We start from the raw sequence: 21,526 nt of genomic DNA on the forward strand, positions 1-21,526 counted from the left end.
AGAAATGAAGCATGTAGTCTGGAAATGCAGTGACTGTGAACACAAGACCTTAACTTTGCCATCTCTTCACATATGCATTAAAATGATCTCATCTCATTGCGTTTTTGACAATGTGATATAGAAACTGATATTTTATAGACAGTCTGACTACATCTAAGCTGAACATTTAGAATTCATTATAAGAAACCAAAAAAAGGACAAAATTAGCCAATGTAATTACTATGGCATAAGTTCATGTACAGTGTTAAATTTCTGTGGTATGCAACTACAAATACTGTAATAAAATCCAATAAAGATTAACAAAGGTTGCAGAATCCAAAGTCCTCCCTGAATCTCAGAACTGCTCAGCAAAACTTTTCAGCTTCTTTAGGTCGTTTCCCCCAATACATTGCGGCTGTTTCAACTCAGTGATTATTTAAAATACCACTACCATGGTAAAACTTCCAAGAGACCTCATTATTTACTAATATCTGTCCTGTGTTACCCTAATTATTAACCAAAAATCAGCGAGGAAGGAATTTTCAGCAGGGAAACAGATATTTAACAGGCATGCCATTGTCTGATGTTGTGTTTTGATCTCTGTGACGTTACAATTCATTGCTAACGCTGGATGTGATGCTGCAAAACAAGGTATTGGGGAGATTTTAAATAACACAAATGACAGACAGTCTTTCAGTGTGAGTTAGAATCCTAACTGCTATTTGTGTTTTTGAAAATCTCCCCCACAGGCTGTCCCTTTCTTGCTGCTGCCTTACCCCACTGACCATTCATGCCTCCTCTTCCCCCCCTATTTATACTGGAAGGAAGGCAGCAGTAAATAGCAATCCATCCAAGATATCTGAATTCTTCTCTGTTTCATTACACTCGGAAGTCAAGGGTAGAAAGACAGAAGTTAAGTAGAATACACGTCCTGAACTGTGCCCCTTGCATGTGTGCTGTCTTACGCTTGTGTTCATATCGGATTTCTCAAATTCAGTAAAGCTGTTCTTCAACCTTTAGATACTGTGTAACTCATAATATGATCATGAATTTAGATATTTGCTACAGATGTGTTTGTAATGGAAACATCCTTAATATCAGCCCTGATACTAAAATTAAACACAGTTGTATTTTGCTTTTTACACAACAAAAATGATGCGACAAAACTACAGGGATGCAGTTAAGTCCCACATAATTGTGTTTTAGTAAATGACACAAACATGCTAGGCCTATGTATGCTTGTACTGCGGCTCGGACTGGTTTCTAGCAGCTTCTGAAATAGAATACAGCACTACTGAGGGCTCCCAAACTATTTAAAGATTTAGTACTCTATTTCTACATACTGCTCCTCCTTTAACGTAAAGGACACTTAAAAGAAAAGTTCCAAATGTGTTACTGTTCAAACTACTCTCACTAAATATACAACATGTTACAGTTTAGTCTGAGAGATGGTTTATGATTTCTCTGGAGAATGTCTTAGGCATCACAACAGCTACTTTCTGCTGTGTAGTACTAGGGTCACTTGTAATAGAAAAAAAGACCTGAGGCTCATGGGTATTACTATAAGTCAATGTCTGGCTGTATTGAAGGCTTGGTATTTTCAATACCAGCTGAATTCTTACATAGAAAATGTACAGATTCTTTTTTTCCCTCCATATTTACTTTTTTATTTTGGGATTGGTGGAAAAGGCTCGTCTGTCTTTAGAAAAGCAATAGAACAGTCCTTATGAGCACTAGATAAAAGGTCACAGTTACAATTATGCATAATTGAGAGCATAACTAAGGCTTCGCTGCCATTCACCTCCAATAAATCATTAGGATGGCGTAGCAGATTAGAAGATGTTTACGCATGAACATCCTGGCTACCTGCTAACGGCCGGGAGGCAGGGCAAGGAAATAGTGTGTGTAAGACCGCTAAATGGGATTTACTGAAACTGTTAAGTTTACCTGATCGTGGCTGTGTTTTGACCTACACTGTTGTTAGAGCTGCAGCCCAAAGGAACATCCTAAATTGTCTCCAGTCATGATTATTTCCCCCCCCCCCCCCTTCAGCTCTTTAGAAAAGGAGCAGATGTTGCGGAGACAGGCGGAGTTGGAATCGGCACAGAGCCGTCTCCAGCTGCAGGTCTTAACAGATGAATGCAATAAACTTCGCAAGCAAGTTCAGGTAAGTTCGGCTGCTGCCTGTTGCTGATGGGCTCCATTACCCTCCTTTCCAGCCCTGGTCTTGTGGTGTGCCTTCCCTCCCCCAAGGGAATCTGCAGTGTTGAGAAATGGCATCTTATAGTATTAGAATGAACTGTTGAGTCCTCATAAAGTAAAACCTGAGCATCAGGGCTGCCATTGATATCACAGACACACATCCAGCACAGACACCTAGCTTCTAGTGCTCCTGAGATATTTGGTGGCCACTCCGGTGAGCTGCACAGCTCCAGGCTTTCCGGCTGCTGCTGTTACAGCTTTCCCGGGTCAGCTTTATTAGTGCTGTGTTATCACGCTGCCCCTGAGAGTTGATTAGATAGAGCTTTTACAGTTCAGAGACATTTTAAAAACAGACTTCATACAATCACAGTTAAACTGTTAATAGGGATCCATTAACTCCAGATGGTAAAAAACCTTGGAGAAATTGTGAGCTTGATAGTAAGCCTATATGTCCCTTTCTAACATCCTTCCTTACCTTTTTTTAATGTTTAGTCTGAGAGAGCTTGTATGTATTCCAAGAAGATAGATACAAGATAAAATATCTCATTAACACAAACACACAGCTTCCAGTTTCATCACTGTTCATAATTCATTAATGTTTAAGGTTTGCTGCAAGCATAATTCATCACTAATTATAATCAAGCATTTCATTCTAAATTTGCATGCTATTACTCAGTATAACACCAAAGTGAATGCTTAAGTTGAACATTTGACTTTTCTGACATAACTTCCTAGTATGCCTTTGGCAATGGTTTCTCATAAATCAAATTTATTTTGGACTGTATCCCATAGGTTCTTCCATCTTTGCTGAAACCAGGTCAGGAGTCAGTACTGTTTCTTCTGGTATCATCACAGATATGACCAGTTTATTACTTCAGGCTGCTTGCAGGTGGAAGAGCTGTTTAGAGACCTCACTGTCTCCTGGTACTTACAAATTGCAGAATTAGTGAGAACAAACTCTTGGCTGCAGAGCTGCCTGGTGATCTGTTCCTTTCCAGATTTAGTCTGAAGCTATATAACGTGATGATATCTTATCACTTGCAGCAACTGCTGTTGGTGAAAAAGATGTTCAGGTTTCCTGGAGAGAATGGGAAGGTTCGTTGATAATTCCAGTTGTTGTACTATCTGGTACCTTTCACCAGTGCTATATCCTTATTATTAGGCGTGACAGAATTTCATTTTTATTTTTATCATTTCAACTGATATCAATGTTCATTTTTAAGCATTGCTTTCAATTTGTATCTATTTAAATTTTCACATTTGTGGGAAATTGAGGGTCAAACAATACTTAATCTTTGAGAATTTTAAGACTTTAAGAATCAAAAAGTTGTTTTATAACCTTTGAAACACAAATTGTCAACAGCACATGTCAAAATATACAAAGTAAATATTCTTAAATCAAAATAAAGTTATCAAGCAGCGTTTTTCTTAGTTGGCTTATCCGTATATTTTGACTATCAATGGAAATATGGTTTATCGGTTTGTGTGTACAGTGAAATCAATGTTTACTAACACATTGGTTCTCAACCAGGGGTACACATACCCCTGGGGCTATGCAGAGGTCTTCCTGGGGGGACACCAACTCATCTAGATATTTGCTGAGTTTTACAACAGTTTACATAAAACGCACAAGCAAAGTCAGTACAAACTAAAATTTCATACGTACAATGACTTGTATATACTACTGTATATATTATCCACTGAAATGTTAAGTACAATATTTTTATTCCAATTGATTTATTTGATAAATTATATGGTAAAAATGAGAAGGTAAGCAATTTTTCAATAATAGCGTGCTGTGACACTTTTTTGCATTTTTATGTCTGATTTTGTAAGCAAGTAGTTTTTAAGGTGAAACTTGGGGGTATGCAAGACAAATCAGACTCCTGAAAGGGGTACAGTAGTCTGGAAAGGTTGAGAACCACTGTACTAACACTATTTTAAAAAAAATCTAATCCCGTCAAACTTGTTCCATTGTCAACCCATTTCTTGTTGTATCAAGGGATACAAATATTTTATTCAGTCTCCGACTTAGTTTCACTTTTCTTTGCTCTTTGAATTTCTCCTTTTTTATACTCTAGTTGTCTGTAGGGCTAGGTGGCACCTGCTTTGCTGCCGTCTGCCAATATGACCATGACACAAGGCTTTGCAAATTAATTGGATGAATTCCCATGTCAGATTGCATGTCACACATGAAGTAATGAGGGGATCTGGTTCACCCTGGACATGGATCAAGGAAAATCATAGATGCAGTCAATCTGTAGATTCCAAAGTGCAATGTCTTTCTGCAATTCTGTTGAGTTTTTACATTGATGAAGTATTCAGACTTACAGAGCCAATAGTATAAATGTCAGAAATATGATACAGATTAGTTACCACACACACTTAAAAGTATAGTATTTATACTTTATTCATTGTGGTATCAAAGTGCCTAAAATTACACACCAACATTAAAGTGCAGTATATTTATCCTTCACTTCATTTCGAATGTGAACATTGCTAACAAATTAACATTTGGTGGAAAATTCAGAATGGGAGTCCTGTGTGATTTACGTAGCCTTATACAATAAGTATATGGAATAAGAGTGCTACATGCTTCATTTGAAATGTTGTAGTGAAATATGCTACTTATTAAAATATTAAGAATAGTGTTACTGAACACTTAAACATGTCTCATTGGCATAAAAAGCTATGAAGTAATTAAGCTTATAAAATAGAGTATAGTGTAAACACAAAAGCTCTTATTATGGATCTATTTTAAATTATGAAGAATATATTCAGTAATAGAAATTTCTTTAACTGCATGGAAGTTTCTTGGGGGAAATGTAGTTGGTAAAAATACCAGTGGATATAATACAATGTCCTATACTTATAGGAATCTTAGTGGAAACTAACATAAATTTCCCTTTACTAAAGTTAGTGTAAGCTACTTTTTTGTTGCTGATATTCATAATTTTAAACTGCATTATCAAAATCCATGTTGAAACCCTGTACGTAATAGATGTACATTTGGTATTAGAATTTTCTAAGATTAAAGGGAGAGTACTATTTAAATAGAAATTCTTAAGCATTTCCGTTTTTATATAGTCATACATCTGGTGTTAAACTCGAGTTCCTGAGCACATACGTAATGTATCTTGGGTGGTGTTGTAGTTTATACACTAAATATAATAAAATTGTGTGACGTTCCCATAAAAGCATATTAATTAGCTGCTTGCGCATTTACAGTAAAAAAGGCTACTTAAGTGCATGGCCCCTTGTTCTCTGTGGCAAACTGAAGCTTAATTCTTCAGCAAGGTCCCTGGATTCTATGGCGTTTTGAGACAGACCGAAAATTGTGCAGCGGTTTCATTTATAAGTCAGAAAGTGTATATTTGAGAGTGTAGAATTAAGCATATTATCTGGATATTTGTGCTGAAATTATCAGCACTTAAATATTTAGTATTAACACTTTAAATTGCCATCACAAGATTTCAGAGCTCCCACACCTTTGAGGTGAATGGGGCAGCTCATGCTTCTCAGGCTATTGTTTCATGCTCACAAAGATGACCTTGCTTCATTTATATTTTCAGAATTACTGTCAAAACTGTAAGGGCTTGAAAAGTGGAGGTTTTTTAATGAAAATTTAAATTGTTGAGTACGATTCTATAGCAAGGGGTAGATCCCATACCCACAATGCACAAGACACAGCATATATAGCACCTTGCCTATGTACATCAAAAACAGTGGTGTCAAATGCCAACTGTCTGTGTATATTTGTTGTGCCCCAGATGAGAGATTGGGATTTGAGTTTTTAGAATTATTCTGCTGAAAGTTTCTAGACATCCTGGTTGTGAAGAAAATCTTCCATCTGTGAACCAAATATGAACTGATGCAGGACTGTCTTCCTGAGCCTGCCAACAGAAACTGCAACAATAGCTCTGAGTGGTGTGAATTCCTTGCCCCCATTTATTACATTGGGGTTTAATGCTAAAGCCCAATGATGACACTTTAACATTCTGACTATATGATGGAACATTTCAGCAAAGGGGGTGGGAGTGGTGCTGGATGCTACAAGGAGGCACTTACTAAATAAGTTGGGGATTACTAAAGATGGAATTTTGAGGGTCAGATGTGGGAATAGATGGCCAAATTCCAATGAAAATAATGAGATTTGGACACCTATTTGCATCCCTTTGAAAAACCTAGTCTCATAGTTCCCACATAAAGGCTATATTTTACCTTTCATCACTGATGTCAATAGGTTTGCACAGTGGAAGATCCACGGTGACTGAATTGAGTGGTATTTAGTCTTAAAATTATACCCCAAAAGGCATTTTGGCCCTCTACAGACTGTCTGATGCCCTGATCTATGGGCATGGCTAGGTGGATTGTTAGTCATATTATTATTCAGCTTCAGAGTATGTGGCCTAATGCAGATCTTGCTACATAATGGGTATCTACATTTTCCTGTAATGTAAGTATGTGACACTGAATAATGTTAAATAATGGGCATCTGATTTGTAGCAGGTCAATGAGAGCCCAGTTAAAAGTACACTGTCACTTGATGATCATATTTCTTTCTGAGCTTTGTGCCTGCTATTAAGATAACTTAATTGTTTTCAGCTTGTGTATTTGACAGCACTTTTTCTATCATCCGTTTCACTTGTTGATGGTGGTTTTCATTTCCTGCCTCATGCACTGTCATGGTGCCACCACTGCTGACCAGGAATCTCCTATGCATTCTGTTCTTCATGCTAGTGAGGGTGTTCGCTAAGAATAGCAGCAGCTAAGCTGAAGCTAGAAGAGGCATCGGGCAGGTGTGTGTGCAAAGAGGAGGGCTGAACCTGGGCATGTTTTGTGCTTGTGTGCTTGCACAGAGAGTCTTTAAACAGCAGCAGGGAGCAGAAAAACCTTTTGAAAATATTTTTGAAGGAATTTTTAAAAGTCTGGTCATATGGGCTCTTTCAGCCAAACTGTCTATTTTTTAGGTTGTCAGTGTCTTTGCTGTGGAAATACTAACTCTGAATTTCTGGGCTCTTGTATGATTCCCCTTTGCACTTACATTTAACATTTGTATTGATAATCCTTGTATTTAGTTTCCTGTCATCTGTCCTATTAAAGAAAAGGAGCAATTTGTGGATGAGACTAGAGGATGGTGAAATAAATAGTAGTGCTGAACTCAGGTGGTAGGAAGGATTTAGTAGCCTGTTACAGTGGAAAATCTATTTAATCCCCTACATTCCCCAGTGGCCTTCTCTTTGTGGTTTTAAAAATAATTAACTGGTGAGGTTTTGTGTCAAGTTTTTAATGTGGTGAAAACTTGTCACTTCTTTTTTTGTTTGTTTTTAAATTACCTGCATCTTTTTACGAGAGACACCACTCTCTCTGTAGTGTAGGATGAAGCCAAGCTTTCCATTATTAGGATCATTATGACCCCCTTCCCCTCTCCAAATCCTTCTGTCTTTGCCTATTGCTACTCCAATCCCCCTGAAGCATCATGTTTGATTTGATGCAGGGGTAGAATCTGAAACGTTTTTGAGGCAAATCAGAGAAGGTCTCTGAAAGATGGATGAGAGCTTAAAAATAGATTTCACTTCGAGTGCTTTCCTAAAATCTTCTTGGCTTAAGATAATTATAAATTAGTTTGATCAAGAAATTCCTGTTTTCTTTTAATGTTTGTCTTTTGAGAACTGTTGTCGTTGACTAGTTCTGGGTTGAGCGAGATTAGTTGGTGCAATTATTAAAGCTAGTTTACGCATACATTAGGAGCTTGGAGATCTTAAATCTATAATCTAATTTCTATGGTGCTTAATTGTTTTGCAGATTGTATATTGTATCTTAAATTATCATAGAAAGCAGGCCCCAACTCTCTCTGTCAGTCTGCTTGAGGTACTTGTCAATATCTATATGTAATAGTATAGCATCATGGGATCAGTGCTGGTGGTCATGCCTTGGGTTGGGTTTTAATCAGTTGGGCAGAATGCTTGTCAGAGCTATAATGTTCAAAATTGCCATACCCTCACACCTCCTGGGGATGATCTTTGTGGGGAGGGAAATGGTCAAGAGAACATTTATTGTATTAACATACTGTCTGAGGCTTTGCCTTTCAGTAGACAGTGTGAAAATGGCGCTTCCCTTGTTAGATTAAAGGTCACTTTTGAGTGCCACTATACTGAACATTTTGAAGCATAGTTCTTTGGTTTTGGAGAAAGTTAACAGGTCTTGGATTCTTACAGAATTCAGTCATTCCTGGAATCTCTGCTGCCTAGAATTATAAAGAACACAGTGAAGTGCAGAGTAAATGAACTGACCTATCTTATCGGTGATGAATTCCTGGGACATTGAAACCAAGGATTTTCATTCCTTGTGGGATTTTCTAGAAACTTGAAAATGGTTCGAATTGGTTGTCTTTTGGATTAATTGTAATCCAGATCTGAGTTTAGTACTTGGCGACTCCTTCTTTTCTAGACATTGTTGACCTGGTGGTGGTTGACTTTTATGTGTTTGCCCATGGGTCTTTTCTTCTTACTGGTTCTAATACACATCATAATAACAGATTTTGGCTAAAGATTTCAGCAAAACTTGCTGGAATAGTTTGCAGGTTTCTATTGTTCTTAGAGTCAGAGTAAACTAGAAATCTAGCAGTCCAGGAACAGCATGGAGATGAAGTACAATGGTTTTCATTGTTATGGAACAGCCCGTGCTTCCACATCCCTGCTTATGAGGAGTATCGGACTCCTGTATCTGCAAGCAGAAACGAAGGCCAGGTCTGCGCTACCACTTACTTTGGTATAACTTATGTTACCCAGAGGTATGAATAAGCCACCCCTCTGCGTGACGTAAGTTTACACTGACCTAAGCACCAGTGTGGACGAGCACTATGTTGGCAGGAGCTCTCCTGCCGACATAGCTACCGCCTCTCACTGAGGTGGTTTTATTATGCCGACGGGACTCTACTGTCGGCATAGGGCATCTTCACCAGATGCGCTACAGTGGCGCAGCTGCAGCACTTTTAGTGCAGACTAGCCCTCATATACAGCACAGTAAAGCTGTCCTCTTTCTTTTCAGGAGCTGAAAGCACTGATGGCCCAGCACAACACGAGCTCCTCTCAGCAACCTGGCAGCTCCCGTTCCTGTTTCCCCAGCTGTCTCTCCTCCAGTCAGAGCCAGCACAAATACCACTTTGAGAAGGCCTTCCTGGTTTCTCAGTCAGGGAGCTGCCGGGTTATGGCTTACTGTGACTCGCAGAGCTGTCTTGTGGTGTCACAGCCCTCTCCACAGGCTACGCTTATTCCTGGTAAGTCAGCAACTAACTAAAGACTCTGCTATTATAGATAGAATCAAAGAATTTTCAACTGCAGGCTTACAAAGTTGAGCATGTTCTCTGTTCTTTTTTCCTCTTCCTTAACCCCACCCATATAGCCACCTTATGATTTGGGGACATTCCCTCACTAATAAGACTGCTTTCTATTCCACCTGACCCCAACTCAGCTTTTTCCCAGTAGTTAATTTACCTCCCCAATTGGCAACTATGGTACTGTACTTTTCCCAGTAAGGGGTCTTCACAACTTTGCCTCTTCATTCTGAAACCTCACCTCCTTGGGGATGCAGAAAGGTCTGTGTGATGCCTCTCACAGAGAGGATTCTCCTGCAAGAGCTGGAGACAAGCACCTAAGGGAATCAGGAAAATGCTTTAAATGCAGTCTCTCATCCAGGAAACATCAGATCCTGCAGTATAGATTGGCCAGTAAATGTGGGAACAGATGTTCAAATATTGTTTTTGAATGCATTTGTAACTAAATGCATATAGGTACAGAGGCATTATTACCCTGTGGGTGAAGAGGACTGGGAACCGAGACTCTGCATTGTAGTTACAGCTCTGCCTCTGACTTGCTGTGTGACCCTGGGCAAGTTGCTTTTCTTCTCCATGCAAACTCCTGTCTGTAAAATAGGTACACAGCCATATTGGCTTTCATTACAAAGTGCTTTGACCTACTCGAATGACACTTTACATACAAATTATTTTATGTGGTTAATGATTTGGGATCTTAGACTGCTTTCTGAACAGCTTCTCAGTTCACCTTGGTTATCTGAGCTTCTGTATACAGCTGTCTGGCTCAGTAATATCTGAATACAGCTCTGTATAGTGACATTTCTAAAGTACAAGTGAATAGTTTACCTGTAACTATTCTTTGAAAGTACATTATCATCCTGGAGAGAGCGCCAGCCATGCTGTGCCCTGGGATTTGTTTAGCCCAGCTAGAATGTCTAGAATTGGGAGAAGACCAACTGACAGATGATGATACGAATGCTGAAATTCTCATGAGTTCTGTGACATTGATCAGAATGCCAGCGCAGGGGGCAGAGACATTAGAACCCAAGAATGAGTTCTGTAGTGATTTATCTGCAGAACAAGATACCTACCCTTCCCGTGCACACTTCTCCCTATAAGTTCAGCATAGGTGCCTATGTAGCTCTGAAGGGAGACCATGAGTTAGTCAGACACTAACTCAGTGCAGTCACCAGCATACCTTATGTTGACCCAGTATCTCAATGATCGGCTTTGTCCTTTCTCTACGACAGGCTGTGGCGTTAAGATGATGAGTGCTGCCAACCTGAAGAGCAGTCAGTACATTCCTATCCATACTAAGCAGATCCGAGGACTGGCCTTCAGTAATCGGACAGATGGCTTGCTGCTCTCTGCCTCTTTGGACCATATGCTCAAACTTACCAGGTGTGTGCTTCTGAGCAGAGGCAGCCCACCCCATCTGCCTTTCACATTGTCTAGGGTTTGGCTTTCTCTCTAGCTCAGCTTTGTGTGCACTTTGGGGCATCCGTTCTTTCTTTCTCCCTAGGGAGGTGTTTGTGAGAACAGATCTCAGTTGGAACTTCATCCCTCCTCAGGAGTGTGAGCATTAACCCGATGAATTGTTCTCACTTCCTGTTCTCTTGAATATAAAGGAGGGACAGTGTCCCTGTCTGTTCATGGTGCCTCCTCCCAGTGGAATCTCTGCTGGGTAAAGCTTTGAAAGTAAGCCAGCCCAGATCAGCTGTGTCTTGTGGCACAAATTAGCGTTACCTACTAGTGTGACCTTTGCTACCTGCTTGGTTCTCTTTGATCTCGGATCAGGATCTTTACTGTTTTCCGCTGTGTTTGTTCCCTACTCCTCAGACAGTTGCTTTGATTTGAAACTTCTGATCAAGGTTGAGCTGCACACACCTGAAGCACATGGACTGGGCATCCAGCAGCAGCTCCGAGAACTGCTGTCCCAATATGTCTCTGCAACTGGGCTGGGAGACTTAAAGGAACATATTGGAGTAGAGATATCCCACAGACTAGATGGGATGCATTCTTCAGTCCTGGTGTTCCATATCAAATGCCCATGGTGTTGTGTGGTGTTGGGTTTTTTTTGGTCACTCCTTATCTCCTTACTCAGACTACCTATATCAGTGTTTCTCAATGGCTGACCAAATGTCTTGAGATCCACTGCTGCTCGATTTACATTTCTCTTTCCATATAGAGTCTGTCGATCCAGTTAGGACAGGCCACAGTTTTGCCCTCTAGGTTGTGAAATAGTTGTCTCTTCCAGTTCTTCATGCTCCTTGCATACATGTATACGTATGTAAGAAAGAAAAGTTGTTTTGCAATAAGAGATGGATTCTCATTTTCCCATTCCTATTGTTTATATTGTGGAATGTGTGTTAGATCGTTCTAAATTAAACAGAAGTTACCCCTTCCTGCCTACTTTAAAGCCAATGTGTCAATTCTGAGCCTCTGAGGTTGGTACTCTTGCATAAATGGAGACAGTCTGATGCAAGTAGTTGCCACTCATCACAGAATTTATACAAATGCTTGATTCCCAAACCTTCCTCTTAACCGATACGTCAGTCAGTTGGTATCTAACAAGTCGTCTCCATTCTTCACTTTTGCTTGGTACCAGAATGTTCTCTCAAAATGTTCTGCTTCAACCTAGTCTTCACTTTCCCTGCGTTGATCCTTGAAGTTGTGCTTGATTCAATCAACCTCCCTTCTCTAGTTCCCATTTTTGGGTGACCATATGTCCCATAGCCCTGTCCCGACTGTCCTGACCTTTTTGACAAAACTGGGCATTTGTCCCGTTTGCTCTTGCCAACTGATGATCAGTTGTCAAGAACAAATGGGACAAATACCCACTTTTGCACAAAAAAAAAATTCCTAGCAGGGCGTGGAGGAATGTGCAGGGGGGCAAGCAGTGATGCCAGCTGCAGGAGGAAGGACTCAGGCAAGTGGACCAGTCCCGGGCGGGCAGGCTGGTTTGGACAGCGTCCTGTTTTCCCTTTTGGGAAAACATGGTCACACGGTCACATTTGCATATATCTAATTGGAATTTCCCGGATGTGCTGTATTCTTTTTGTTACCTCTCCTGTTCTGGCACTTGGGAGAAAACATAACATCTTGTTCCCTATGTGAGTCACTGAGATCTGATTCCACACCACTAGAATCTTCATCACGGTCACCAGACTTTTCCTCCCCCTGGTGGTTCCCTCTGTGATTGTCTGTTTGTCCCAAGTTGATCTACTGACCTGCCTTAGGGCTTGTTCACACTTACCCGGAAATTCGGCGGCAGTCGACGGGAGTTACGCAAATCACACAGAGTAGTTTGCGTAACTCCCGTTGACTGCTTCTGCGCGCTGTTCACATACGCTAGTTGAGGGGGTGGACTTATTCAGTTGACTCCCTCATCGATTGAGCGTGTCTCAGTGACCACTCAATCAATCATGAAAAATCGATCTGGCGGCGGCGAATTTGCTGCCGCCAGTGTAAAGATAGCCTTAGTCTTCTCGTTCTGATCATCTCCTGTTTCTCAAGGGCAGAATACCTGTTGTGGGTGTCTTGGGTGAATGACTGCACATTCCTTCTTTGATATCATCTTTATCCTCCTTCCTTACTAGATCTCAACTTGCCACATGTCTCTGATACATCCCTCCATGCAAAATCCACTTTAATTTCCAATTTCTTCAGTAACGCCTACCTCAGCTGCTGTTTTAGCTCCTCCTCCTTCTCCCAAACACAGATCAGGTTACACAGCATGTACTCCCCCACTGGCGTTCTTCTGCAAACTATTAAGAATTTTTTGACATTCAGATTTGTGTGTGTGATAAAAATTGTGTGTGTGTAATAGCAATAGAAAGATGTATGTATGCTATTTCATTTACCCTACTCATTATCTAATGCTTGCTTAAATCCAATTCCTCTGGGTGTTAAATGCTGTTTCTCAGAACTTGAGCCCTCTCAAATAAACAGACAGAGGAGAATAACTAAGGACTGGGAGGAATCCTAATCAATGAGGCTCTCAATTTCCGGGATATAGAGTATTCTGGGACCATACTGCAGTACCTTCTCCTCTGAACCATTTCCAGACAAGTAATTTAACCACAACAAAGCAGTTAGGACCCAAGTCTGAAACTGCTATCCCTGCAGCCACTACAAAGTGATTTTTATTCCCTGGGATCAGACCAAAAAGTCAGAGAGAAGGAGATATTTTACCTGCTTCATCATCTGTATGTGCTTTGGTGGAATGCTAAATCTTTATACTTTCTGACAGTTTCACAGTGATATATGATCTAAATTCTTCAGATTCATTTCTGGGGTCTGGGCAATAAAATCTATAGTATGGAGCACCCTGCCATTCAGTTCTTTAGGCACAGTTTAATTCTAGGTTTATTGGCTCGGTGTGTTACACCGAGTGTTCTCATCCCACGTTATAAGTTTGCATTGTCAGCATATTTTTCCCCTCCAGTTTGACAACCAATACTGTGGTCCAGACGTACAATGCCGGCCGCCCTGTCTGGAGCTGCTGCTGGTGCCTTGACGATAACAACTACATCTATGCTGGGCTGGTCAATGGCTCTATCCTGATTTATGATCTAAGGGACACAAGCACTCATGTCCAGGAACTAGCCCCTCAGAAGTCCAGGTATGGTTTCACGCTCTCTCTCCCCAAATTTCACAAGTGCACAGCAAGTTAAATATTACGTCTTACACAGGGGAGTATCATCACCTGATTAAACAGCATCTTTTGTGCATGTTAATGGTAAGCTATAAAAATATTGGCTCATGGCTTAGCAAGGGCAGATTCAGAACCAACAGCAGGTATGGAACAGTCTGAGAGACTGTCACCTCTGCAGGTCTGCGCCTGAGAATTAAACATTAGTAAAGATGTCTGGTCTGGATTCCGTGAGAGTTGTGTGGTGCCGTTTGGATGCTAAAACATACTATGTTTGCCAGTGTCAGGAGAATTCTGAGAAATCTTATACCAGGTGACTTGAGTTTGAGCCTCTAGATGCTATTAGATGATCTTTGGGGAACCTTGCTTTTAACGGTTTAAACCTTTAAAACCTCTTCAAGAAATAGCTGCACCTTCTGTCCAGTTAGATGAGGAGGGGAGGGTGGCATCACCTGCAGACAAACCGACAGCAGCAGCTGGCTGCCAGTCTGTCTGTCTCAACACTTATCTGAGGGTACCATCTGTAGGAAGGAGGTTCACTTCCTCTGCCTGTACCAACACCAGTTTCTGCAACATGGGGACTCCATAGGTTTGCCCTCTTCCCTCTGAGTAATACTGAGCCCGCATGCTGCCGCTATACATGGCGCTGTGCTGCATGACGTAGCATCTTCACAACATGGCACTTTCATTGGTGTAAGGTGTTAGACTCTGGGATGGGCATAGGGTTAATGTGGCTAATGACACTCTGCCTACCTATTTTCCTCTTTATTAGGTAGCAGGGACAAGCTGGTTGATGGTTTGTTCCTAAACACATTAAGAAACGTGTTCTGAGTATATGTGTGGTTTTCTCAGGGAGAGCCCATGCTCAGCACACAGGAATAGTGCCAAGCTACAAATTGTTTTCTTCAGAGTTCCCTTAGTGTTCTGGCTCTCATGCGCCCCTAAGTGGCATGGTGGAGCGGGTCTTGCAAAGTGTTTGCAAGTGCTTCTTTTGGCGTTGCAGCAAGACTCTTGACCTTGTCCTCTCCTCTATCCCATTAACTCATGGCCACCTCTTAGAGGATTAGTAAATTGTTACCCACGGTCCTGGAACGTGGCATATCCACGTGTCTAAGTCCTCATGGGACTACTTTTTGTTGTTTTTTGGTAGAGGAAAGGCGGGGCTTAAGCCCCTGTAACACTAAAATGATTACCTCTCTGGTTTTTATTTCACCCTTGCTAGTTTGGATATGTGGAAGTACAGAAGTTGTAGCCAATATTAGCATTGGGTAATGGCGAGAGATTATGGTAGTATTGTGTAATGACTTCCAGAAGCTGCTTTTCTTGTGCTTAGGCCTTGGGGATTACCGCCATGATCAGTGCCAAGCATCTCACTTCATCAGGATGTCCCAAAATTACTGGGATGAGGTTCGATGTTCATGTTTAATTTTATGCTGTCATCCTCACACGCTTGCTAAATCCAATTGGGGGTGTCTTTCGGGGGGGGGGAGGGATTTTATAGCAATCGTTGCTGCTTAATTGTTGTCAAAAAGCCTCTGATCACTTATGTAAACTGCTCAAGAATGAAGAGGGCTAATTATCAGAAACCTGGCTCTGAAACCTTCTTGAAAAGTGCAGCTGGGAGAAATCAAGACTCTGGGAAGGGGCTCAGAAGTGTTAAAGTTGAATGCTGGCATTACTGCATTCTGATACCACAAGCTGTCACATATTCTCCTTTCAGGTGTCCTATGGTGTCCTTGTCCTACCTGCCCCGAATGGCCTCAGCCGCACTGCCATATGGTGGAGTAGTAGCTGGGACTTTAGAAGGAGGCTGCTTTTGGGAACAGAAAGCCAGCAACACCTACCGGCCTCACCACCTCCCTCTAGAGCCCGGAGGCTGCATCGATATTCAGACTGAAATCAGCACGCGGCACTGCCTTGCAACATATAGGCCTAGTAAGTAGTTGTGTGCAAGTACAGTGCCCTCTATGTAGTGCTATGATCAGTTCGCCATAATTCTGCCCTGCCATATAAGCCCTAGCAAGATGCCAGGATTCAGTGGCAGCCTTGGAATGCTGGCACCTCAGCCTTGGGGAGAGCATAGCAGAAATGATGCTTTCTTTTAAGAGGTGAAGGCCTGGAAAGCACTCTAGTACAATGCTTCCCTTGGACACATTAAAGGCCTTTGTGTGGCACAGGTACAGACGAAAGATTGCTGAGAGTGGGGTTGGGAGGAGAGAACCTGGTATGGCTGGCTGTAAATGGACTGTTCCTTGTGGCCCACTGTGCCTCTTGCCTAGGGGTTCCATCCTCTGCGGTGACCCCATCTGGGTTTGTATTAGGATTCTCATCTCTCTGCAGCTTAGATCTTAACAGTGGAAACGTATTTGGCAAGTGACTCAGATTCTCAGCGGAGCTACCCTTTGTCTACACCCCACAGATAAGAGCAACAATTGCCTGCATTGTGTGGTGATGGAATTGTCCTGTAGCCGACTGACGGATGCATCAGATGTCGTGGTCTGCTCCTGTCACCCAATTCAGACATTCAGTGCTGGGCCCACCTGCAAACAGCTGACCAAAAATGCCATCTTTCAGAGTCCAGAGGAGGATGGCAGCATCTTGGTGTGCGCTGGTGATGAGGCCTCAAACTCTGCCATGGTATCTCCTTTTCCCTTTAATTTTCACAGGGCAGTGTTTTATTGCAGTGCTTAGGAGGGAAACCTTATCTGTCCCAATCCAGTGTGATGGAATTTGCATGGTGGGTAACAGGAGGATGGGCGGGGTGTGTGTACACATTAACTTTTCATACTTTGCTTGTGTGACTGGTCAACTCCCTGGCAATTTGGAGCTCCAGCGTTTGGCTGTAAACCAGCAATGCACAAAACTAGATGCTATATCCTTAAGTTAATTTGAATATAGGCTGGTTGCTCCTATAGTGAACTTGTTCCTGCTTCCTATCGGAGGAATGTAGGTGGGCAGAATGTAATTAGCCATGTTAGCTAGGGCCTGGGAATTAACACCTTCCTCCAAAGAAAGTCCGGTTGTACAGATGGTTCCCCTGCCGGTACATGCTAGCACACTAGCTCAATACGAACTCAGAGAGGAGTGCAAGCCTGCTTATGCTGGCTGACATGCACATCCAACCTAAGGCTGGAGAAGAACACATGCAAGCTTCAGATCGGCCCAGATGGCTAGTCTGTTTCTTTCTCCAGCCTCTTTAAGCCTAGATAGTACGTCAGGGAGAGTGCATGTGGCTATGTATGCATGTGCTTTCCCCAGAGAACAGCAGGGGAAGACGGAAGTGGGGTGCTTAGAAAGACAGTGGGAGGGCACTTCAATCAGACGTGCTGCTTAGCCATTGCACCCTGATCAGACAAGCCCTCCCCTGGGATGTGCCACATACATGCTGTTACTGAGGCATCATAAATTCCCCACTTGGGCACTTGGTTGTGCCTTTGGCTTGAAGAGCAACCTTCTCTGGTGCAGTCAGCCTTCAGCTGTCCTGCGAACAATTCTAATTTGTCTCCAACACAGATTAATTCCCCTTCCGAAAAATACACTGGATTGTTGCCTGGCAGTTTCCGAAGCAGCTATAGGATTCCAGAGACTAGCTTTAGCCCACAAGCAGCACAGCCTATCCTCACTTGGATCACTGATTTAGTTCAACCCATCCCCAGTTTCTTGTGGGGTACCCAAACAGGACGAACATGTTGCTTCCAGCAAGTTGTGTTAATTTTTCCACTAGCCTGCCCTTCCTCGAACTATTCAGTCCTTGCCTTACAGATTAACTGTCTAATTCCTTAGGGTTGTCTTCACATTTTCACAGTGAAGGAACTTCAATTTCATTTTTATTTCTCATCTTTGATCCCCCTTGGCATTAGTTGGCCTGCTGCTTCTGCACCAGCCCATTTTGATGATGAAGTATTTCTTGTATCATGGATTCCCAAACCCTATACTTACTGTTCACGGCACCTTGAAACCACTGGACAGATTGGTTTTATTAGAGTTGTGGATGGCAGCACCTTGCTCAGCCAAGTTCAGGTGGTGCCTCTCTCACGTCCCTGGTTAGCACACTTCCCAAAGGGGAGGATAATGACAAGCTTGGTGGTTCAGAAGCTAGGCTCTGCAGGCTGGGAAAGGTGTTGGAAAATGGCTAAACTATCTGGGATGTTTCTCTGAGTAGGGAGCTGCTTCCCACCAGCAAAATTAGAAATAAGTTGCTGCTTGCTGAGTGGGAGGTGAGAACCATGGTGACTGTTGACCCTTTGTTCTTCACAGATATGGGATGCTGGCAGTGGCTCCTTACTGCAGAAGCTACAAACTGATCTACCTGTGCTGGACATCTGCCCCTTCATGGTGAACCACAATAACTTCCTGGCCACTCTGACGGAGAAGATGGTGAAGCTCTACAAGTGGGAGTGAAAAAGGCTTGGTGAGCCTTCCACAGAGAGGAGCTTCCAAAATGTGCTGCTAACAAAATTACCTGTACAACAAATTCCCTGCTGTTCCACCACAACAGCCTGGCCCCAGGCTTGACCTTCCTGCATGTGCTGCTCACGGGACAGGAACTGCCATGACACCCCTCATGTTGGTGCATTCAAGAACTGGGACACAGTGGTGCCCGGAGCACAGGGATTTTGTCTTTTCTCCCACATGCTGATTTTTGTCTGTCCTTATTTCTTCAGTTGATCCCAAGGTCAGTTTTCTCTATTCCCAGGCAAATTGGCAGCCTGCCTCAATGCAGTGCTCACTCTTGGCCTATCCCCAGCTGCACAGTGTTAAAAGTTTTTTTCCAGTGCTGGGACTTGCAAACCCTTTCAGTGAATGACCCAAAGGAAAGGAGCTTCTGAGACTCCCCCCTGTACTTTGCAGTCCTACTGCCCGGGCTGGGTGACAAAACGGGCTTTAAATAGTGGTTTGGCTGCCATCTTGTACTTGTATGGGAATTTTCCCAGGGATGTTGTGAACGTGTCCCGTAAAGGATTTACTCAGCTGTTCATTTGCACTTTTTGAGGCTGCTGGGCAAAGCAAACTGGGTGGGGCTTTTCCATCAATCATGTAACCCCAACTGTCTGCTATTAGTCTTTGCAATGGACACATGCGTGTAGTATGGACCTTGCCTCCTCCTTAGGTGCATCCTGGTCCAAACAGACAGCTGGGCAATGGAAGGGGGAGCTTTCAAATACTAGATTCTTTAAATAGTAGAAGTGTCTTATATCTGGAGAAAGTTGGCAAGGGGGTGGGGCGGGGAGACTCTTGCGCCTTTTGGTGGTAGTTGCAATCCATGTGAACCTTGCCTAAGGCTCAGGTGGCTAGACATCATTTGAATTCTGAACCAAGAAAGAAAATGTTGTCTGCTTTGTACCAAGTTTAACAAAAACTATCAGGGATTTCCCAAAGTTTGATTCATCAGAAGGTCACAGAATGGTCCCAGTCACCCTTGTCTGAGGCACAATTCTGCACATCCTAGATGTGAGTCTGAATCATAATTTCCCATAAAGAGTTGGTGGGACGGGGGGTGATCCAAGGGATTTGAGTGCCAACTATACAGATTGATTCTCAGCCCACGTGTGTTCCTGTGGATAAGGATGTTCCATTTTCTGACTTTGGGGATGAATGGGATTTACATGTCATATTTGTACTTGCCAAAGGCAAACTGACAAGAACCTTAGACAAGTTACAAGACAATTTCCCTGTATGGGGAACCTATCCCCAGGCATTATTCTTGGACTACAGCCGGCGTAAATGGCATCTTTCATGCTATCAGATCGAGTGCGTTGCTATTTAAATCCACAGAACAGCTTTCCTTTCTAAAACTTTCAGGGATATGAATCTCCTTGGCGTGTCTGCTCTTTAAAAATAGGATTATGTAAAATATGAACATCTCCATTTCATTGTATGTATTTTTATGTGATATTTTGTTCCTCTGTTTTTACGTGAAGAATAAAGCATTTATGGTTATAGAACCCTGCTTCTGCTGATATAACTGTCGACCCTGTGAAATGTGTGCTCCAGAGATGTGCTTCCATCTAGATGAATATAAAAAAGGCTCCATGTACTCTGACAAGGATTCATACATTTGATAGCGCTTCCAGGTTGGATTTGGGTGTTTCTGGTATATTTACTAATAGAGGTTTCTGTTGAATGTAATGAGAAAATTGAATCTGCACAGGATCCCGTGTGGTGGGTTTCCATATCAAATTCAATTTGTCTTATGTTGACCTCCATCTTTCACTTTTGCTGCAGTTTTTTATATTGATAAAGCAAAACAATATTGTAGAAATGGTTGGAGATTGTAAGGGAAAATCTGGAGGCATGGACAGCTGCCTAGAGGGGCAACTGATGGTCTTCCCAGGCGCTAACATTTTCAAAAATCATGAGACAGATTCCAAAAACTCAGGAGACTGGCTCCCAAATCATGAGATTTTTGTTTAAACAATGTAATCTGGTTTTGGCTTGTCCTTTGATCTGTGAACTGTCCTCTCCGCCCCTGATTGTGTTGCCAACTCCCCAGTGCATAGAACACAAGATGATTTTTTGGCTCTTCTCCACTGCCTGATGGTGTGGAACTTTCAGCTCCCCAAACCCAAAATTCAAATTATGCCCCCATCTGTCCTTACCCCCCCCCCCCCACTCCCTGGCCCAGCAACTAATTATGCACCTCCACATCTACCTCTTGCTTCTCAGCACTGCTCTGCTTCTGCAGCTCCAGGAGCTTTTCAGCTGTTCTGCTGGGAGGACCAGAGCAGATTGACCCATTTTTTCACAGGAGGGGAGGAGGAAGCCAGAGCTTTCTGCTTCCTCATGTGAGCATCGTGTTGGCTGCTCTTTTTACTCCTTCCCCTGCCCAAAAACTCCTCTGGCTTCTGAGGGGGATGGGTGAGAGCACAGCCTATTTCTGCAACAATCCTGATTGGCTGATCTTTCCCCAGAAGTGGGGAAAGCAGCAAATTCGGAGGTTTTCTCTTGGTCTGGACTGAAATTAGCAAGAAGGCTGGAGCTAGCATCATTTCCAGACTGGCTCAAGCCCCAGCTCAAATCACATTACTCACAATGAATATGCCACTCAGAAGTCTCAGACTCCCACAAAGCCTTGGTTAGGCAATTTGGATATTTGGCAGTGAAGAGGGAGCTCATCTCTTTGGCCTTGTTGTAGTGCTTTAACTGTACTGTTATAAAGCAATACAACCCCTGAGTGTGGAAGGAAATAAGCAATATTTGTTTACGGCATCTTTATAGCAGTATAATTTCCTCCATGGTAGGGGTTGTGTTCAGATAAGTATATCAGGATAAAATCACATCCCGAACTGGCAACTCTAGCTACAACACTGGGCAGGTGGGTCCTTTCTCTTCCCCCACAAAAGATTAATCATCTCCCATTGCGCGAAGGGAAGAGA

General features: G+C 42.5%; 1 protein-coding gene across 2 annotated transcripts in view; it reads left to right on the forward strand.

Moving 5' to 3' along the window:
* RFWD3 (ring finger and WD repeat domain 3) overlaps positions 1-20,095 on the forward strand; it is a 35,538-nt gene extending 15,443 nt beyond the window's left edge. For both annotated transcript variants that reach the window (XM_067534414.1, XM_067534415.1), the window contains exons 8-14: positions 2,032-2,146; positions 9,232-9,460; positions 10,747-10,897; positions 13,944-14,120; positions 15,871-16,085; positions 16,570-16,787; positions 18,408-20,095. In XM_067534414.1, coding sequence (XP_067390515.1) covers positions 2,032-2,146; positions 9,232-9,460; positions 10,747-10,897; positions 13,944-14,120; positions 15,871-16,085; positions 16,570-16,787; positions 18,408-18,551 — 1,249 coding nt within the window. In that variant the 3' untranslated portion in view covers positions 18,552-20,095. The remainder of the gene's footprint in view (positions 1-2,031; positions 2,147-9,231; positions 9,461-10,746; positions 10,898-13,943; positions 14,121-15,870; positions 16,086-16,569; positions 16,788-18,407) is intronic.
* The last annotated feature ends 1,431 nt before the right edge of the window (positions 20,096-21,526 follow it).

Source organism: Emydura macquarii, unplaced genomic scaffold (assembly GCF_026122565.2).
Source record: "Emydura macquarii macquarii isolate MOO-44397 ecotype Brisbane River unplaced genomic scaffold, CSIRO-AGI_Emac_v2 contig_3401, whole genome shotgun sequence".
NCBI lineage: Eukaryota > Metazoa > Chordata > Testudines > Chelidae > Emydura > Emydura macquarii.